This window comes from Polyodon spathula, unplaced genomic scaffold (genome assembly GCF_017654505.1).
Source record: "Polyodon spathula isolate WHYD16114869_AA unplaced genomic scaffold, ASM1765450v1 scaffolds_3594, whole genome shotgun sequence".
In the NCBI taxonomy this organism is placed as follows: Eukaryota; Metazoa; Chordata; class Actinopteri; order Acipenseriformes; family Polyodontidae; genus Polyodon; species Polyodon spathula.
Genome location: NW_024475054.1, coordinates 1 through 16,745, shown reverse-complemented (window position 1 = coordinate 16,745; position 16,745 = coordinate 1). Strand labels below are relative to the sequence as shown.

The following is a 16,745-nucleotide window of genomic DNA, read 5'->3' as shown; positions in this document are numbered from 1 at the left end:
CGGGTTCGGAGTTCTGCACTGGCTGCGCTCTGCCATCCGGCAGCTCTGCAGCCTTCCGTTGAAATCGTGTCTTTTTCGCTACTACCTTGAATGATTCTTCACCATTCTCAGTAGTAGCGGTATTATCCTCCGAACCCGTCAGTGACAGGCTGCGGCTGGGTCTCTTTGTGCGAGGCCGTGGTGTTGGTGGTTCTGCTCCGGTTTCCTTCTGGATCGCCCCCTCCTCGGTCAGCACGGGCTCGCTCTGCGGCTGCGGTGCAGGAGCCGACTCTTCCTCCCGCTCACCCCCAACACCTCCGACTTCCTCCCCGCCAGCATCGCCCTGATCCTGCCCTGTCTCCGCTCTAGCCTCCTTTCTCGGGCAGCCTTTCCTCTGGTGTCCCTGTTCTCCACAGTAAAAACATCTCATCGTTTCGGAACTGACGAACACCACACAATTCATCCCTTCCACGTTAAAATTCCAGGCAACATTAATGACTTGGTTAGGATCATTTAGTAAGACAAACGCCTGCCTTCTAAACGACATGACGTGCCTAACACTGTTATTTTTGCACCCCAGCGGGATTCCCTTAATCGGGGACACCAGTTTACCAAAACGAGCTAAATTCTTTTCTAATTGCTCATTTTTTAAAAACGGAGGCACATTAGAAATAATAACTTTCGTAACCGGGGTTACTAGAGGGGAAACCTGAACAAATTCACCTTTTACTGTAAATCCTTCCTCTACCAGCTTGTGTACCAGAGACACCTCCACTAAAAATATTACCAGCACTTTATTCATTCTTGACGCCGACATAATATTTTCAAACCCCACCACCTCTCCTACTGCCAGCAGGCACTCCTCCACCGAAACCCCGGGGTCAGGCAGGCAACGGACCCCGTGTCGGCGGGTGAGAGCCCCCAGCCCTCCTGAACGAGACCCCATAACGGGATCTCCAAACACCCTCAAAACAAACAAACAAACACACACACACACACACCACTAACCTACGAACAAACAAACACACAAAAAGAACAACTAAGTAACTATCAAACAAACAAACAAAATAAATAAATAAATAAATAAATAAATAAATAAATAAAGTTTTAAATTTCCCGGTCCTACCGCACCGGCGCTCCACCTCTCTGCAAGCCCTTCCCACAATCCTCCACGAGAGAGAGAGAGAACGCCTGGAGAGAGAGAGAGAGAGGAGAGAGAGAGAAGAGAGAAAGAGAGAAAGGTGAAAGGATTATCTGGTTGGTTTAGAAATTATTTAGTTTAAATCGACATGCAGAGCAATGCACTGTAAAGGTCATTGTTGGGTCTCTAGCACTGAAGGGTTACCAAATTCAGGGTCAGAAACTCACGCTTGCCCCAGGCGAATTAAATCTGATGAGGACTAGTTGATGTCAGTGTCTCAGTAGTCCTTTTTGCGAGTACTTAAAACAAATGTACACATATACTCTCACGCATTCACAGACTTGCATTACAAATATGCAGAAAAAGTCGATTTTGTAATGGGATGTAGCAGTAGTGAATAAGCATTCATAATGCTTACAAAACAGTCACTCACAACTGAAGCCTCCCTTCAACTTTCCTGCAACGCCAATTGAACTTCTTGACGTTTTACATTTGTGGCCTCATTTTAAAACTAATAATTAAACAAATGCCACAATGAATATTATCAATGCTTAAAACATAATAACACAATATATTCATAATAAAGTTCAGTTCTTACCTACAAACAACAGTAACACATTTAAAGTTTGGGACTCACTGTCTGTACCTTGGGGATTACATTATCATTACTTTTTAAAAACACATTTCTCTTATAACAATACAATCAGTTTGTTTGAAAACCAGGCTTTAATCACCGATAACAGGTGCATAAGTGACAACTCCGCGAGCGCTCTGGGACTCACCAATGCAGGGGAGAAATAACATTGTCTGTATCTATCAATTAATCAATTAAAAAATATGTATTTCTTTAAGAAGCTTGTTATAGTTTGAAGTCTGTTTCATATCCTTTTTTTAGGCACTATTAAAATGTGTCTATTATTACAATACTTTGTATATTTATGTCTAATTAATAAAGCAACCGCTTTAGTTAAACATGTTTAAATGTACATATATATTTTTTAATGATCGTCTTGTATTTATTCTTAGCTCAGTTCTCAGTTATGGTTGCAATTCATGACTCAGCAGTTTTGAATACTCTAACAATAGTAGTTCTTACAGTATGTATGTTTTACTTCTATCGTCTTAAACTTTATATTTAATTTACGGCTCCCGCGGAAAAATGAAACGGGAGATATACATCGAAATAGCTTTGTACTATCCCTGACTATGCTGCAGCTAAATTGCTAGCTTATTGTTAGACCGCCGCTGTCACTTTCAAACACAAGTGCTTCCGGCAGTGTACTAAACGGCAAAAATAATGATAACAACAATGATAATACAACAAATTATAAATATATAAAAAACAACGAAAATTAAAGAAAACCACAGAGATAAAGTAACGGGAAATGGGAAAGAACTATGAGGTTTCAACTGGAAATGACAGGAAAAAATAATCGCTAATGAGAAATAAACAGTAACAAGTTAATAGTATAAAAACACATTTTCCTGTTGGGTTAATGTAGACATATTTGAATAAAATGTCTTGTCTTAGTTTATTATAATGTTATTAGAATTTGGTTACAACTAAAGTCTGAGAAAATGTAATATTTCTTACCTCAGATTGCCGTTGATCACCTCTCTGAGCTCGAGCTATTTAAATAAATAAATAAATAAATAAATAAATAAATAAATAAATCTACCTGCCTGGCAAACGCCTCTGCACGCGCCGGTCGTTATTCCCATTTCACCCAGTGAGAATGAACTGGTGCCAGTGGCAGAACGGCATCTAAACAATTGGGTTGTGGTTTTCTTCTTCTAATGTTATTTTTAAAACATAGATATACACAGAAAATAAATGATATCATTATATTTTAGAATTAAATTATATTTATAATGATGTATATGTAATGATATTCAGAGAGGAGATGCATAAATAAATAATTGTGTCCCGCTTCCCCTGACACCTCAGTGTCGTGCAGGTGATTTAGCTGTGGGAGTCAGTACGCATATTTTTTTTTTTTTCATTAATACTTAATCAAACTGCAATCTATAAAAAAACGTATATGGAGATCTGACATTCTTTGTAGAACTAATAAATTATGTTAATCTCTATATATTTCTATAGATGTTTCCTCAACATTCATATAACTATAGAGATTCCAAAATTTTATATAGAATTCTATAGAGATTTTGTCAACCCCCCTAAAACTATAGAGATTTCACAATTTTCTATAAAACAATTTTCACAAGGGGGATCATTACCAGTCACAGCTGTACCAGGAGGGTGGGGGCTGGAGAGGCAGCTCTGCTCAACCCACAGGGAAGGTGCAAAAGAAAACAAATCAAAAACACAAACTAGTGAACAAACACAAATAATTCTAGTGCCACAGAAATCACGCAAAACAACAAATAAAAGAACTCTGAATCTTGTGAAACACAAATAAACAAAATAAAGTAAGCCACACAAACTCAACCAAACAATTGCTCAGAATAATACTGCACAATAACAGACTACTACTAGTAAATACAGTGTAGGAACAGCTGACACAAGCTGCATTAACAATTAGGGTTAAACGTCATAAATAAAGTGTATTCTATGGTTAAAAGGGTATACAATGTTTAATACAAACTTTAGAACAAATAATAAATACATAACTAGACAAGAGCACAAATTCACAATTGATTGATAAGTAGACAGAGGGGCCGAGAGTGAGGAATCGCAAAGACAGTGGCAGCAGACTTCAAGGGTGATCTCAACCCAAACAATTCAGTTTCTATACGACCCACAAAACAAACAATCAATTTTCTCACTTTCATTCTATAAACTCCCGAGCACGTCGCAGCCCTGCCCGTCCTCTCTGCGCTCTGACCTCTTGATTCTCTCCAACACAGCATGCATATATATATATATATATATATATATATATATATATATATATATATATATAGCAGAAATGACATACAAGGAAATTAAATTACATGATTAACCAATAGTATAGATCATGCAAGCAGAGAAAATTAACTCAACCAGTTTAATGCGTTTTGTGTTTACATTTGCAACCCACGCATAAACGCCTTCTTATAAATAGAGTAACACACACAATTCACACACATACACCCACACACACACACACACACACACACACACACACCACACACACACACACACACATATAAACAAGTGTATTATCCCACATAATCTACATATACATTTTCGGACCAGTATGAAGTGAAAGTTGATATTGTTGACCCACTGACTCTAATTTGTATGCTAGATAAGTCAAAACTTATTTAAAAAAACAAAATAGCAAATAACAGCTTGAAGGTACAGTGTCCATAATAAAACACAATTCCTATGTGTGTCCTACCTGCTTAGCTTTAGCCTTTCATTCATTTTTTTTATTTTCCTCAGACACTTTTAATCTGTAAACAGATCATTTACACAAGTGTTTGATAGCAGGTGTTTCAATTCTATATGTCTAACCCATGCTACCTTTTTCAGCTTTAGTGTGAAATTTATATTGTTATTTTTTAAAAAAAAAAAAAATTATTTGATTTATTTATTTTGCTTGGTGGTTATTTTGTTTACCCTGATCCACAGTCCAGTATAGTAATTACAGTGGTTTTTGATTAGGTTATTCTGATCACATTAACTTTTCAAAAGGAACTAATGATACAGACTTGCTGATTAAAAAGAAAACAAAAAACAGTTTTGAAGGGTTATATTCCAGTACAATATACATAGCAATTAGCAAATAGAAACATTTTAGCTACTGGGTGAACACACTGGCTTTTAAGTTTCCATTCAGATAGTCCCAGTGCAGTAAAGCAGTGTGAAAGTAAGCCAGACCACATATATATATTTTGGGATTCTCTTGTAACTTCTTTTAGGTTTTGAATAGGTTCACAGAACTTCCTTGCTGCATGAGCTATTTATTGCACAAGGTTTTATTGTTAGAAAAGAGAAGACCAAAACTGGTTACCGTTTTAACCAGTGTGTAAACATTAGCTTTTCATAAATACAAACACAAAACAAAAACACAATTTGTAACTAAGGAGATTTATTTAGTTTACTGTACTACTATACAGAGCAGATATTTCAGATCATATACCTCCCTCTGCTACCATCACAAATCTATAACATTTTTAATTGAACTGGCAACGTAGTCGGTATCGTGTGTTGGAAACATGACAGTGATGTTGTACTGTGATGGAGTAATCCACCATAGCTGTCATACGACACTTTATTAATACAAACTGTTTGTGGTTTTTATTTAGATTAGCAAGGCAGCTACAGAAAGAGGTTCAGTCATCCAATTCTTTAGATTTAACAGAAGATCAAAAGGTAGGTTTCTACTGTTGCGGGGGCGCTGTTTCTCTGTACAAAACTGAGTATTTTTCATTTGATCAAAGGGAAGAGATCTGATTCGAAAAGCTATTTTCCCCTCTTGATTTGGCAATTACAGCCTTACATTTAATTTATAACTTTTTAAATTTTTTTTTTTTTTTTTTTTTTTTTTTTTGTACAATATTTGTGTCTAATACTTTTATCATAAATATTAATATGTAATTGCTTTGTCCTGAGACAAAACTCAAAGCTCACTCAGGAAAAGGACGGGACAGATTGAGCAGTAGAGGTAAAAGAGAACTAGGTATAGGGATCGAGCTGACTATAACTAAAAGAATAACAGCAAATAAAGAAGCGGGTTTCGGCGTATAAACGCAATACAGCCTGATTACGCTGCAGGTGGAATTGGGAATGTTCTCTAAGGTAGCGAGGCTGGGGTGCTGTTTTTATTGCAGTTGAACTGGTTTTCTTAGTTCATCGAAATTATTATACTCCTTATTTTGATTATATATATATATATATATATATATATATATATATATATATATATATATATATATATATATATATATATATATATATATGTTGTGTGTTTGGACTGATACTTTCCTTGTTTTAGTTTTATTTGCTGAGACGCATTAACGTAAGGGAAGCACTGGCTATTGACTACTTGTTTTGTGTCTGGGGCGCCCTCTGGTGTTCTCTGCTTCTCAGTGATATTTCACTTGGATATTTTCTCGGAAGGTTTGTTTTTGCACAGCGGGACCTGTCTGATGGTCTGCTGCTTTGTGGTGATCTTCCGCGATTGCAACTGCACCGCACCCCATAGAATATACAAGGAACACGTTTACTGGAGACGGAGGTTCCTGATTCCACGGCGAGACCCATTTTTATATAGGTGTGAACTACTCCTTACCCAGTTCCCTATATTCTTTTCCTCTTCTTGCTCTTGTTTTCCTTCCTCCCTATCTTCTCTCCCAGGGGGACTGCAGTGGTGATTGAGGCTCTGGGAGACTGGCAGCGCAGCAGAAGCCAATCCAGACGAGGCGATGCACTTTCTTGCTTGTGGAGGGACTCCGGACTGTGGTTCCTGTTGTCTTGACCATCTTCGATAAAAGCTTTTGCGTGACCTTCGGCTCCGGTTCCATTGTGGGGCTGCTTCCGACTGGCTTTTTAACATCTTTTAGTATTGTTTAAATATTCAGATTTCTCTACCGCAATCAAAGTTCTTTTACTATTTGCCAGTTGCGTGCCTCTTTGTTGCGCATCTGGTGTGTGGACCCCGGATTGAAAGGAACCTGCGTAGAGAAAAGAAAGTGTTTAGAAGTAATTGGTACTTACCTGAGTGTGAAGTCTTCTGTGTAGTACTACTAGGGGGAGTATTTCCCAGTGAGTTGGTGCTCACTAGCCAACCACCAGGTGGTGTAGTCCAGGAAGAAGATAGCCAAAGGTGACAGCTACCTGTTACACATGCACTGCTAAGGTTCTTCATATAATACAAACAAGTACACATTTGTAAAGATAAATACAGAATAAGAATCAGGCTACTTTATTTCTGATTACACTACTTGTGTCCCTGTATCTTTTTTTAAACAGTGCTTTGAAGAATAAAAATAAACAAATCTGTTAAATGCTTCCCTGCTTTTACCAGCCAATAAACCTCTGACAGTGAGTGAGGGCAGCCACCAAGTAAACGGATGCATTCCAGTTTCACTGTAACATAGCATAGAAACAGTTCTCGGGGAGATTCAAAGGATCTCCCAGTACAGAGGATGTGCGTACATGCCCTCAAAGAAAATAGACCACAACCCCTAAAACAGCTCTATACATGTATAATTACATCAGTCTTGGGATTTATGTTTTTCTCTCTTTGCAGAAAACATTAGGGAAAGTTGCAACATGCCTTGAATTGCGGAGTGCAGCTTTGGAGGTATGTGTCAGATTAATTTTGACTTTTTTTTTTTAATTTGCAAAATCAGAAGAAACAAATTGGTACAGTCATTGTAGATATAAATACATGATTGTAAATGTATTAGAGGTTCCCGCCCTTAGCATATATGCTGTTTTTCACATACAGTGCTTTAGATTAAAGCTGTACCCTTTTACTAGCCACTTCCTGTACTGTAGTAAGACTGAATAATGACTGTCACATAAAACAAGTTTGTTTCCAGTACAGAATGGCATTATTGGGGGTGATGTATGTGATGTATTGTCTTTCTGTTTCCTTTAATGTAGTCCACCCATCCTGAAGAGTTCAAGCTGGAAGATTTGGAAAAACTGGAACCTAGTATGTACTTTTTAAACTGAACTGTATGCAAGTATTACATTACAAAAACAGAGCCAGCATAATAAAAACATTGTAACAAAAAAAATGAAGTTTAAACATTTGGTAAATTGCTATTCATTTTATTTTTTACAACTGCCATATCTTATGATTTAGTGTTTCCAGTTTACAAATGATGATGTTGTCCTATTTAAAAACTCATCTTGGCGTCCTTTTTTGAAATTTCTCTTTTTTTTTAACGCTATTTTAAATGATGCAGCAATACAATGTTGGGGATAGATATTCAGTGGAATCGCACCACCCTAATGGTACAGCAATAGACAGAGTGGCAGCGTGTAACGAGAGTCTCTTTTGGGAGGGTAAGGTGTTCTGACCAGAGTTCTTGGGCAGCTTTTGATTGGAATATTGAAGGTTAACCTGGCATCCTTATTAAGAATTGCCATAGCGATCAGTGTGTTCCCAATTGTTTCTCTACTTCTGATTGACAGGACACAGGTGCAACCGAGATGTGTGATCAATGTATAGATTACTTTATAATGTAGTTTATGTACAGTCAAAAAACCTTAAATTTCATTTTATGTGTCTTCTCTTTATCAACAGTCATTAAATATTCTGACTTTTAGCAAAGATTTTCCTTTTAATGTTCAGCCAGTCCCTGTAAGGTAATTTTAAGATTAGTCACCTGTTTTACATTTGTTTTTAAATATATATTTGTAATACTTTGTTGCATTGCAGGTAAGACTCAAATGAAGTTATTTCTGGCTTATTTATGCACATAACAGAGGTCACTAGTGGAAGTGTACAAAACTCAGTGCAATACAGTGATCCACTGTGGGATCATAGAAAACATACAGGGAAACTTTAAAAGTTGCTATTAAATGCTTACCTGCATCGCTTGCATTCATTATCACTACTTTGATAATGAATTACATAAGTGTACAAACCTGCCCTGACTTTCCCCAAAATCAAAAAGTGTCTAGGGTGCAAAAGTGCATTATGTTTTAGCATCTATAGAAAGACTAGAAAAATCACCAAAACTGACCATTATCATTTGAAAAAGTAACCTCCAGGCACTGGGCTGTTAATCATTAAAGTAGACTGGATAAGCAAAGTGTGGGCTTTTCATACAGAGGTATAAACTGTATTTATTGCAAAAAATATATAATGCATTTGAATTTTTTTCCTTTTATTTAAAGGAAGATTTTAGCACTTGGTGAGGAGAGAATTTAGTTACAGGAAGAGGAGGATGCTGGAGCAGGATCACCAGATTCCTTCACCACAAGAGTGCCTGGTAAAATTATTATTATTATTCACAAGGGATCTAAAGTGGTTGTTGTTGAGGTAAGGATTTTCTCTAGCTTTAGCATTATTGAAAATACAGTAAAATGGTTGCCTAAAAACTGCTGGGGTCCCCCGAGTGGCTCCCCTGGTAAAAGCACAGCTGTGTGGTGTGCAGGGTGAGTCATACAGCTCAGGTTTGCATCCTGGCTGTGCTGAGTCACCAAAAAAAATTCTTGGACATTCCAAATTGGAGAGAATTATATTTATCAAAAAATGAAACACTGAGACTGCTAAAGATAATTGTTGGAAGGTACTACACAGATATTACAATTTTAACAAATACATTAAACTGCTATTACTATTAGGAACTAGATCCAAGCAATATGTGTAATAGGCTTTCAGAAATCTTAACTGGCATGCATTAAATTGAAGATTGAGAAATACAGTATTGATATCATGTCTGATTTAGTTGCAGTACTAATACTGCTGTGTAATATGTGACTGTTTTGTTTCATGCTGTTTTTGGTTGGTCCTGCACGTAGCTTCATCATTCACTCTCCTAACCTCCTGTTGCACTCATCGGAGCTTTCGAAGGTATAGTAACATTGTTCATATTGTGCTATACATTTTTTTTGGAATGCTCTTGCATTGGCTGTTTGTTCTCGTACTGTTTAGTATATTGTTGCAGTACATAATGTAAATACTGTGGAATACATTTGTTTGTCCTTAAACCTAAGAGATGCATGTAATTAATTGCTAAAAAAAAATTCTATTGTGAATATATATTCTAATGCTTTTTGTTGTTTTCAACATGAATTAGTCATTAGGGTTGACATCTTAGTAACCTTGTATTGCTGTGAGGGGCACGAGTAATCTGTAAATAATGACTTTTTGATGCAAACTGTGATTCTATTTGCCTAATGCAAAATGATTTGTTTTCATTGTCAGGCACTTTGTTACCATGGTTACCTTCTGAACCAGAAATGACACTACTTACAATTAATATAGACTAGTTTAGACTCAGATGCTGGACAATGCTTTGATCCCTACATGAGCGTTAGCATGAAGGGTGGCTTTTATTTTTTCTAAATATTTTGGCTTGTGATTCAGAACATACTCTACAATTGTTAGGCTGTTCTAAGAAAAGGGTTTATATTAATCAACAATAATACTATTTTATTAGACATTTATAAACAGTCTTAGTTTGTCCGTGTAACAAATGTTAGTTTTTGAAATACTTTTTGATATACAGATTATAATTTTTTTGTTATGCAGATTACACACTTTTTGGTGATTGTAGTTATGAAATTTCAAATTGGACAGGAATACAGGTGCTTGATCAGTCTTGCTCTGACTAGGCACTAAATCCCACTTGGAGGGGTTTGATAGACAACACCTCTGTTGTTTACCATTTAAACCACTTCAACATGAGACCATATTACTATGTTAATAATGTTTACTTGTATTGAAATTAGTTGACACAACCTTCAGTCAGCAACATTTGTAGCTGAACACTATCATTTTGTGATGCTGTTTTAATTTTCAGTAAATAGATATTTTTTCAGACAAATTTGAATGGGATTGATTTGAACCATATGCAAGACACTCCCTTGGTTTCACGAAAGGAAGATACATACATTCATTTTAACGTGGACATAGAAATTCAAAAACTTCTGGAAAAACTACCTAAAGGTTTGTTCCCTATCTTGCCACTTGACTGAAGTTATTTCGATGTTGACCTATTGTTGCATTGAAATATGTATTGCACAGTAATAGGCCACACAGAAGTGATCTATGTTTTCATTTAAGATTTGCTTGAATTCCAAACACAGTTTGACAAGACATCAGTATAATAATGAATTTATTTTTTACTATTGTACAGAATTTAAAAATAAAAGAACAGAAACAGTTTTTTGCTCTGCTTAGTTGAATAAAATACCACCATTAGGTGAAATTTATGGCCCATTCTGTGAATTTGAGAAGTCTCCGGGTTGCATCTGTTGTGTTGGCAAACTAGGGCCTGGAGGATAGTCCCTTGGGCTCATCTGTTGTGGTACTGGGGGGCCTGCTTTGAAGTCTCTGGGACCCATCTGTGGTGGTGGACCTTGTGGGCCTGGATAGTCTCTCATGCCTGGTGGAGGAACAGCCCCAGGAAGCATGTTTTTGGGTGGAAAGGGATAGTCCCAAGGTCCATGTGGTGGTGGAAAACCAGAGGGCAAGTCTCTCATTCCAGGTGCAAAATCCCTTAAGCCAAATGGAGGGGGAGGTCCTGGCCAATAGTCTCTGTGCGGTGGAGGTGGTCCACAACCTAGAGATATTTAAAAAAAAAAAAAAAAAAAGTTTTAGGATTTTGTGATGCAAAGATACTGAGATTAAATATACTGTTATAAAATTGTTTATAATGCTTATGGACTTTCAAAGTTGGGGTTATACCATTTATATTCCCTGGCACTTTTCCAAAAAGGATTTTATTTTTTATTTATTTATTTATTTATTTTTTACCACGAGACAGATCACACTAAGAAATGGCAACTGACGGGTGAAACTGATCCTTGATGAACTAAAATTCACCTACAGTTTATAAAGCCCTGGTACAAATAATTAGCCATGACTGAGATATTCCAGTTACAAAAAACATTGCCTAATTAATCACATGAATAAATGTGGTGTACAAAAAATGCTTAAAGTATTACCACTCCAGGGTGGAGCAGGTCCATATAGCATGCGACCATAGGGTCCTCTAACTGGATGTGGAGGTCTGTAGCGAGGGCCTGGGACAGGTAGAGGATGCCCAGCGAAGGGCAGAGGGCCATATCCGTTGGGAGGTCTGGTCATTGGTGGAGGGGCAAATCCTTTTGATGGTGGTGGATGTGCAGGACCGGTCACTGGTGAATTCATGATCGGAGCCCCTGGAAATGATGGTGCATCTTCAGCTTTAGAGTTCATCTAAAAAAATGAATTAAAAAAAATCAATTACTTGGCTTAATTTAAACAAAGCAGGTGCACTTGGGAAAAGCTGTTGAACCATGCCCTCTTCCGTTAGTGATGTATGTTATAATCCACATTTCTGGTGTGCTCCCCATATAAATACATACATTTTTATAAAGCATATCAGTCCCCACAATTAGTTACATACACCATGCAACCCTGCTCTGTATACTCACAGTAGCTGGTTCTTTTGGTGGGGAAGATGATAACGCCTGAGGTTCAACAGGAATTTGCTTTTGAACAGAAGAGGAAAAAGTGAATGAAGAAAGAAAAAATACAGGACAGAGATACAAGAAGAGACAACTTATGTTGTATTACTAGTTATCAAACCATCTCGCTGACTTACCGAGTCATCCAATGGAATGCTAGGCGAGGAAGTCCTTGGGCCACTAGAAATCAATGGTGGGGCACATTCTCCAACATCTAGAACATAAATAAAATGTACTTATGAGTTAGTTACAATTCAGGCCAACATAATACAGTTCTCTGTAAAATAAATCAATTTAAAAAAGCATAGTATCTTGCATGAGCATACCTGCTCTGAATGGAGGTGGAAGTCCACGTTCAGGGCCAGAAAATCGTGTGGAAGTTTCAGGTGGGGGTCTTCTTGGACCAAATTGACCATCCATGTGACCTGTGAAAGGAATTAAATGTTAACATAATGCAAGATGGATTCTTTTAACAAAATGTACGTGACAAAAACAATTTTGCCACAGAAAAATGTCAAGTTTAAAATGAACACATTTTAAAGTGAATTTAAAATAGTTTTAGGACTTCTTGGACAGTATGTCATTTTAAAATGATATACATCTACATATCTGAATTGTGAATTAAGTATTTCATTGAGCAATGTTTTGATTTGGAGGAAATTAGCATTTATTTTCAACAAACTTGTTGGGGTGGGACCAGGTGAATACATTTTTGAAAATGACACAATATACCCTGCAGGTGTGCAAAAAAAAAAAAAAAAAAGAATCCTTTTGGGAAGAGGTTGCAACCCTACTTTTTTGGTTTAGAAAATAAAATGAGCAAGTGCTGTACGTATATGAAGATTAGAAGCAGGGGTTACAGTACCGCACGATCTGTGTTTGGAACGTGAACAGTAGATCAGCAGCAGGTAGGAAGTACCAAACAATTTGTTAGATAATTATAAATACAGTCATTGCAGTGAATGTCTCAAACTTGAATAATGGTTGTCTTAGAATCCTTCTGCCTATCATTTGGCATCTCCAACTGAAAAACTGAATTGCTCTTAACATATACAGTTGTGTATACAGAGAAGCATCTCTACAATGTATTCAATTATTTGGAAGAAAAAAGTAGTTTTAAAAAGTTTTTATGGTAAGGGTTACAATTCTACTGGTTAGACTACCTGACTTACCGAAGGGTTCTCTTCTGCCCACAGGAGCAGAAGGAGGGTGCCCAGGGCCCTCAATCATTGGTGGGTGGGAAGGGTCACCTCCACTCACAGGAGGTGGGCCGTAGCAGTTGTTATGGTTCAGTGTGCCTGGTTTTAAAAAGAAAATACAATTACCATATCATATGATCAAGGTGATATGAACCTAAAAACACAAAGGGAAAAATATTAGTTTTAAAAAAATAACGCTGGTCTCATTAGTGAAAATGTGAAAATGTAACAACCCAATCTTACCTCTATGTGGTGGTGGGATCTGTCTATCTGGGCGGCCAGGGGTTGATTTAATTAGGGAAGTTCTTTGGATTTCTTTGAGTTTATCATTAACTTCAACAAGTCTGGGGAAAATAGAAAGAATGATTCACTAGCCATAATTTCAAATACACTTATTTCCTAGAAATAATAATAGAAATGCAAAAGAATGCATTACACATGGATTGAACTTACAACAAATATGCCTGCTAACCAGTATTTTATTATTATTTTTTTTTTAAACCGGATGATACCAATAGTTGAACTTGACAGCTGTGTAAAGTGATAATGAGAATGTGCAATCACTCCTTGTTGCATTCCCAGAAGGGACCAGGTCCAGAACTTGCAGTGTATTTAACAAAAATATTTTCTTCAAAAAGCAGACTTCTGTGTTATTAGCACATACACCTCAATATAATCAGTGCAAAAACAAAAAACAGAAACAAAGTGGAATGAACCTTATGCTCATAGAGAAAGAAGCCTAAGCAATTTAATTACAGTTCACTATTAGTGCAGAGTTTTCAATTAATTTTAAGGCACGTGGCACTTAGAAGGTAGTAAGGGACACCGATGGAGGAAGTGTGTGTGTGTGTGTAGGGGGGGGGGGCCTTCACCCCTCACCGCCATATTTTTGAAAAAAATTATTATAATGGTTCATTCTGGCGCAATTTTGGATAATTTAAACATGTGCTAGACTAGTAGTGGTCTGCTTGCAGTGTCTGACAAAGTACTCCATTAGTGCAATGAAAGAGCTTTATTTCAGCTCTGCTCACAGCAAGACAAGATCAACAAATTGACTTTGGAGTATCAAGGCCCCTGCAATACAAGACTGGCTGAAAATGTGTGTGGAATTGGGGACTGCAACTTTATGATCCGACAGCATGTATTGTAATCAGAAGACCTGTGTTACATTTTTTTTTTTTTTTTTTTTTTTTACTGAAAAACAAAACTACGAAGTTCAAATTGCAGCATGTTCATTCTGCTATTTTCAATAGTAAATACACCACAGCAAGCACAGTGGCATATTTTAGATATTTGTAATAGCACAATGTGGAGAGCTAAATTTAGTGAATTACAGTATTCTGAAAACCCTGTTAGTGTATGCTTTTTATGACAAAATGTATGCAAGTATCAGTTTAGTAGATGCTAGGTATTTGCTATGGTATGAATTTTTGGTATTGACTAGGAAGTGAGGTATTTTACACCTATTACACTTTTGTTTTAAATCACAAAGCAATTCATTCTGTTTTGAGGATTACTCGATACACAATGAATTACTTTGATAAGATTTTCCTCTGGTGTGAAGAACGGTAGCAGATGGCACTCTCCCTAGGGCAGTGGTTCTCAAACGTATTCTTCGCGGACCACTGGATGATTTTTTTTTATTTTTTTATTTTTTAAATCTCGACGGACCACACAATAAACCGTATAGCTTACTGAAAAATAAGCGCACAGGAAAATATCACTAATATGAAAAGAACCGTTTGCCTTCCTTTGTTTTAATGTGCTGGGTGGGCCTGTTTCTGTGGGCAAAGTTATTTTAAAATTGGGGTTTTTAAAAAAAGTTTTTACTTTACTTTTAATAACACAGATTTACTGAGAAAAAAAAATAAAAAAAAAAAAAGATTCTATGCTTCAGTGTGTAATTCTGCTGGTCTAGAGTAGGCTATTAAATTGTGTTATGTTAGCCTCCATACTGGTCTCATTGCTCCGTAAACAGTGCCAGCATAAACCGCAATGATAGCCTGTTAGTGATCAAGTGTTTAAAAATGCCATTAATGTGTTTTTCTAATGTGAAATAGTCAACTTTTCCTTTGCCTCCTTTTCTGTATCTTTTCATTATCAACAAAAATACATGACTGGCATTTTTAAATGCTTGGTCACTAACAAGGCTAACATTGGTTATGTCAGCTCTGTTTACAGAGAGATTGAGACCAGCACGGAGGCTTCATTCATTTTAATTACAATAAATGGAAACATTGAAAGCCTCCAGTTTAATGTTTACAACAAATAGAACCTTGATTGGGAAGAACTGCTTTCCTCCAAAGTGGAAGGATATATAACAAATCTTTCCTTTTTTTTTATTGTATCCGTTTTATAAGCGTGATAACACACTCCAGGAATTGTGCGCTGTGTTGCATTAACAGCTTTGTTAGCTGAAGGCATTCAGCTTCACTTCATGCCTCCAACCCAAATACTGCCGTAAGTCAATGTGATGCAGCGCACGCCATGTCATGTGTTATCCCTCACTTTACAAATTGCTGTGTGGAGTGCACATGAGCACAATGCATGAAAACTACCTCGTAAAGAATACATTTTAGACACTCCAAAACTATATATGATGGAGAGTTTAGACCTTTTTTTAACTTGGAGATATTCTCCATGTATGCATTTTCTTCCTGCTTCTGTAGCTGACTTTTTAAGGTCTACCATTTTGGGTTTGCAGTGGGATCTAAACTATGCTGCCGCTTCCTTTCAGTAATTATGTAAGCTTTCAAAGGACCAACTGAAGGGGGCCACCAGTGGTCCGTGGACCATAGATTGTGAACCACTGCTTTAGGGTATTACGTTTAGTGTGAAACGATATTACAAACACACAGAATTCCCAAAATTCAATTTGGATGCAACTCACTTTTGTCTTAGGTTTGAAGTTTCTCTCTTCTCTTCCACTAAAGTCCTTTCAGCAGCTCGTGCCTTAAGCTGTTGAAAATAAAGTCAAAATGGTCAGTATTACGCCATTTTACCATTAAGAAATATTAATTTAAAATGAAATTACAAACGTTTAAGTATTCAATTATTTCTAGTCATAGTGTTTGTCTAAATTAAGTAATTGTGTTTAATTGATATGGATGGCATTTAACACTTACCCAGTTTTCATGTGCTTTCTTTTCATAAGATGCAATCTTAAAAAAATAAAAATAAAAAAAGAAATTGGTAAGCCAGTCAAAAAAACGTAGATAAATTGCAAGCAAGAGGTCAAAAGCAAGTAAATCACAATTCATTTCAATTCTTTTTTTTTTTTTTTTTTTTTTTTTTTTTACAGATTACCAATAAAAATGTGTATTTCTCAGAAATACAT

At 36.6% G+C, this 16,745-nt stretch overlaps 1 protein-coding gene across 1 annotated transcript; it reads right to left on the bottom strand.

Annotated features, from left to right (window-relative positions):
- Window positions 1-10,897: 10,897 nt before the first annotated feature.
- On the bottom strand, window positions 10,898-16,569 carry LOC121312109 (transport and Golgi organization protein 1 homolog; the record flags this gene model as incomplete). The annotated part of the gene is made up of 9 exons (XM_041244117.1): window positions 10,898-11,320; window positions 11,706-11,958; window positions 12,177-12,233; window positions 12,347-12,423; window positions 12,536-12,634; window positions 13,382-13,507; window positions 13,652-13,752; window positions 16,299-16,366; window positions 16,534-16,569. Coding segments are annotated over 9 exons (1,170 nt in total), but the record flags the coding sequence as incomplete, so codon positions are not given.
- Window positions 16,570-16,745: the final 176 nt, after the last annotated feature.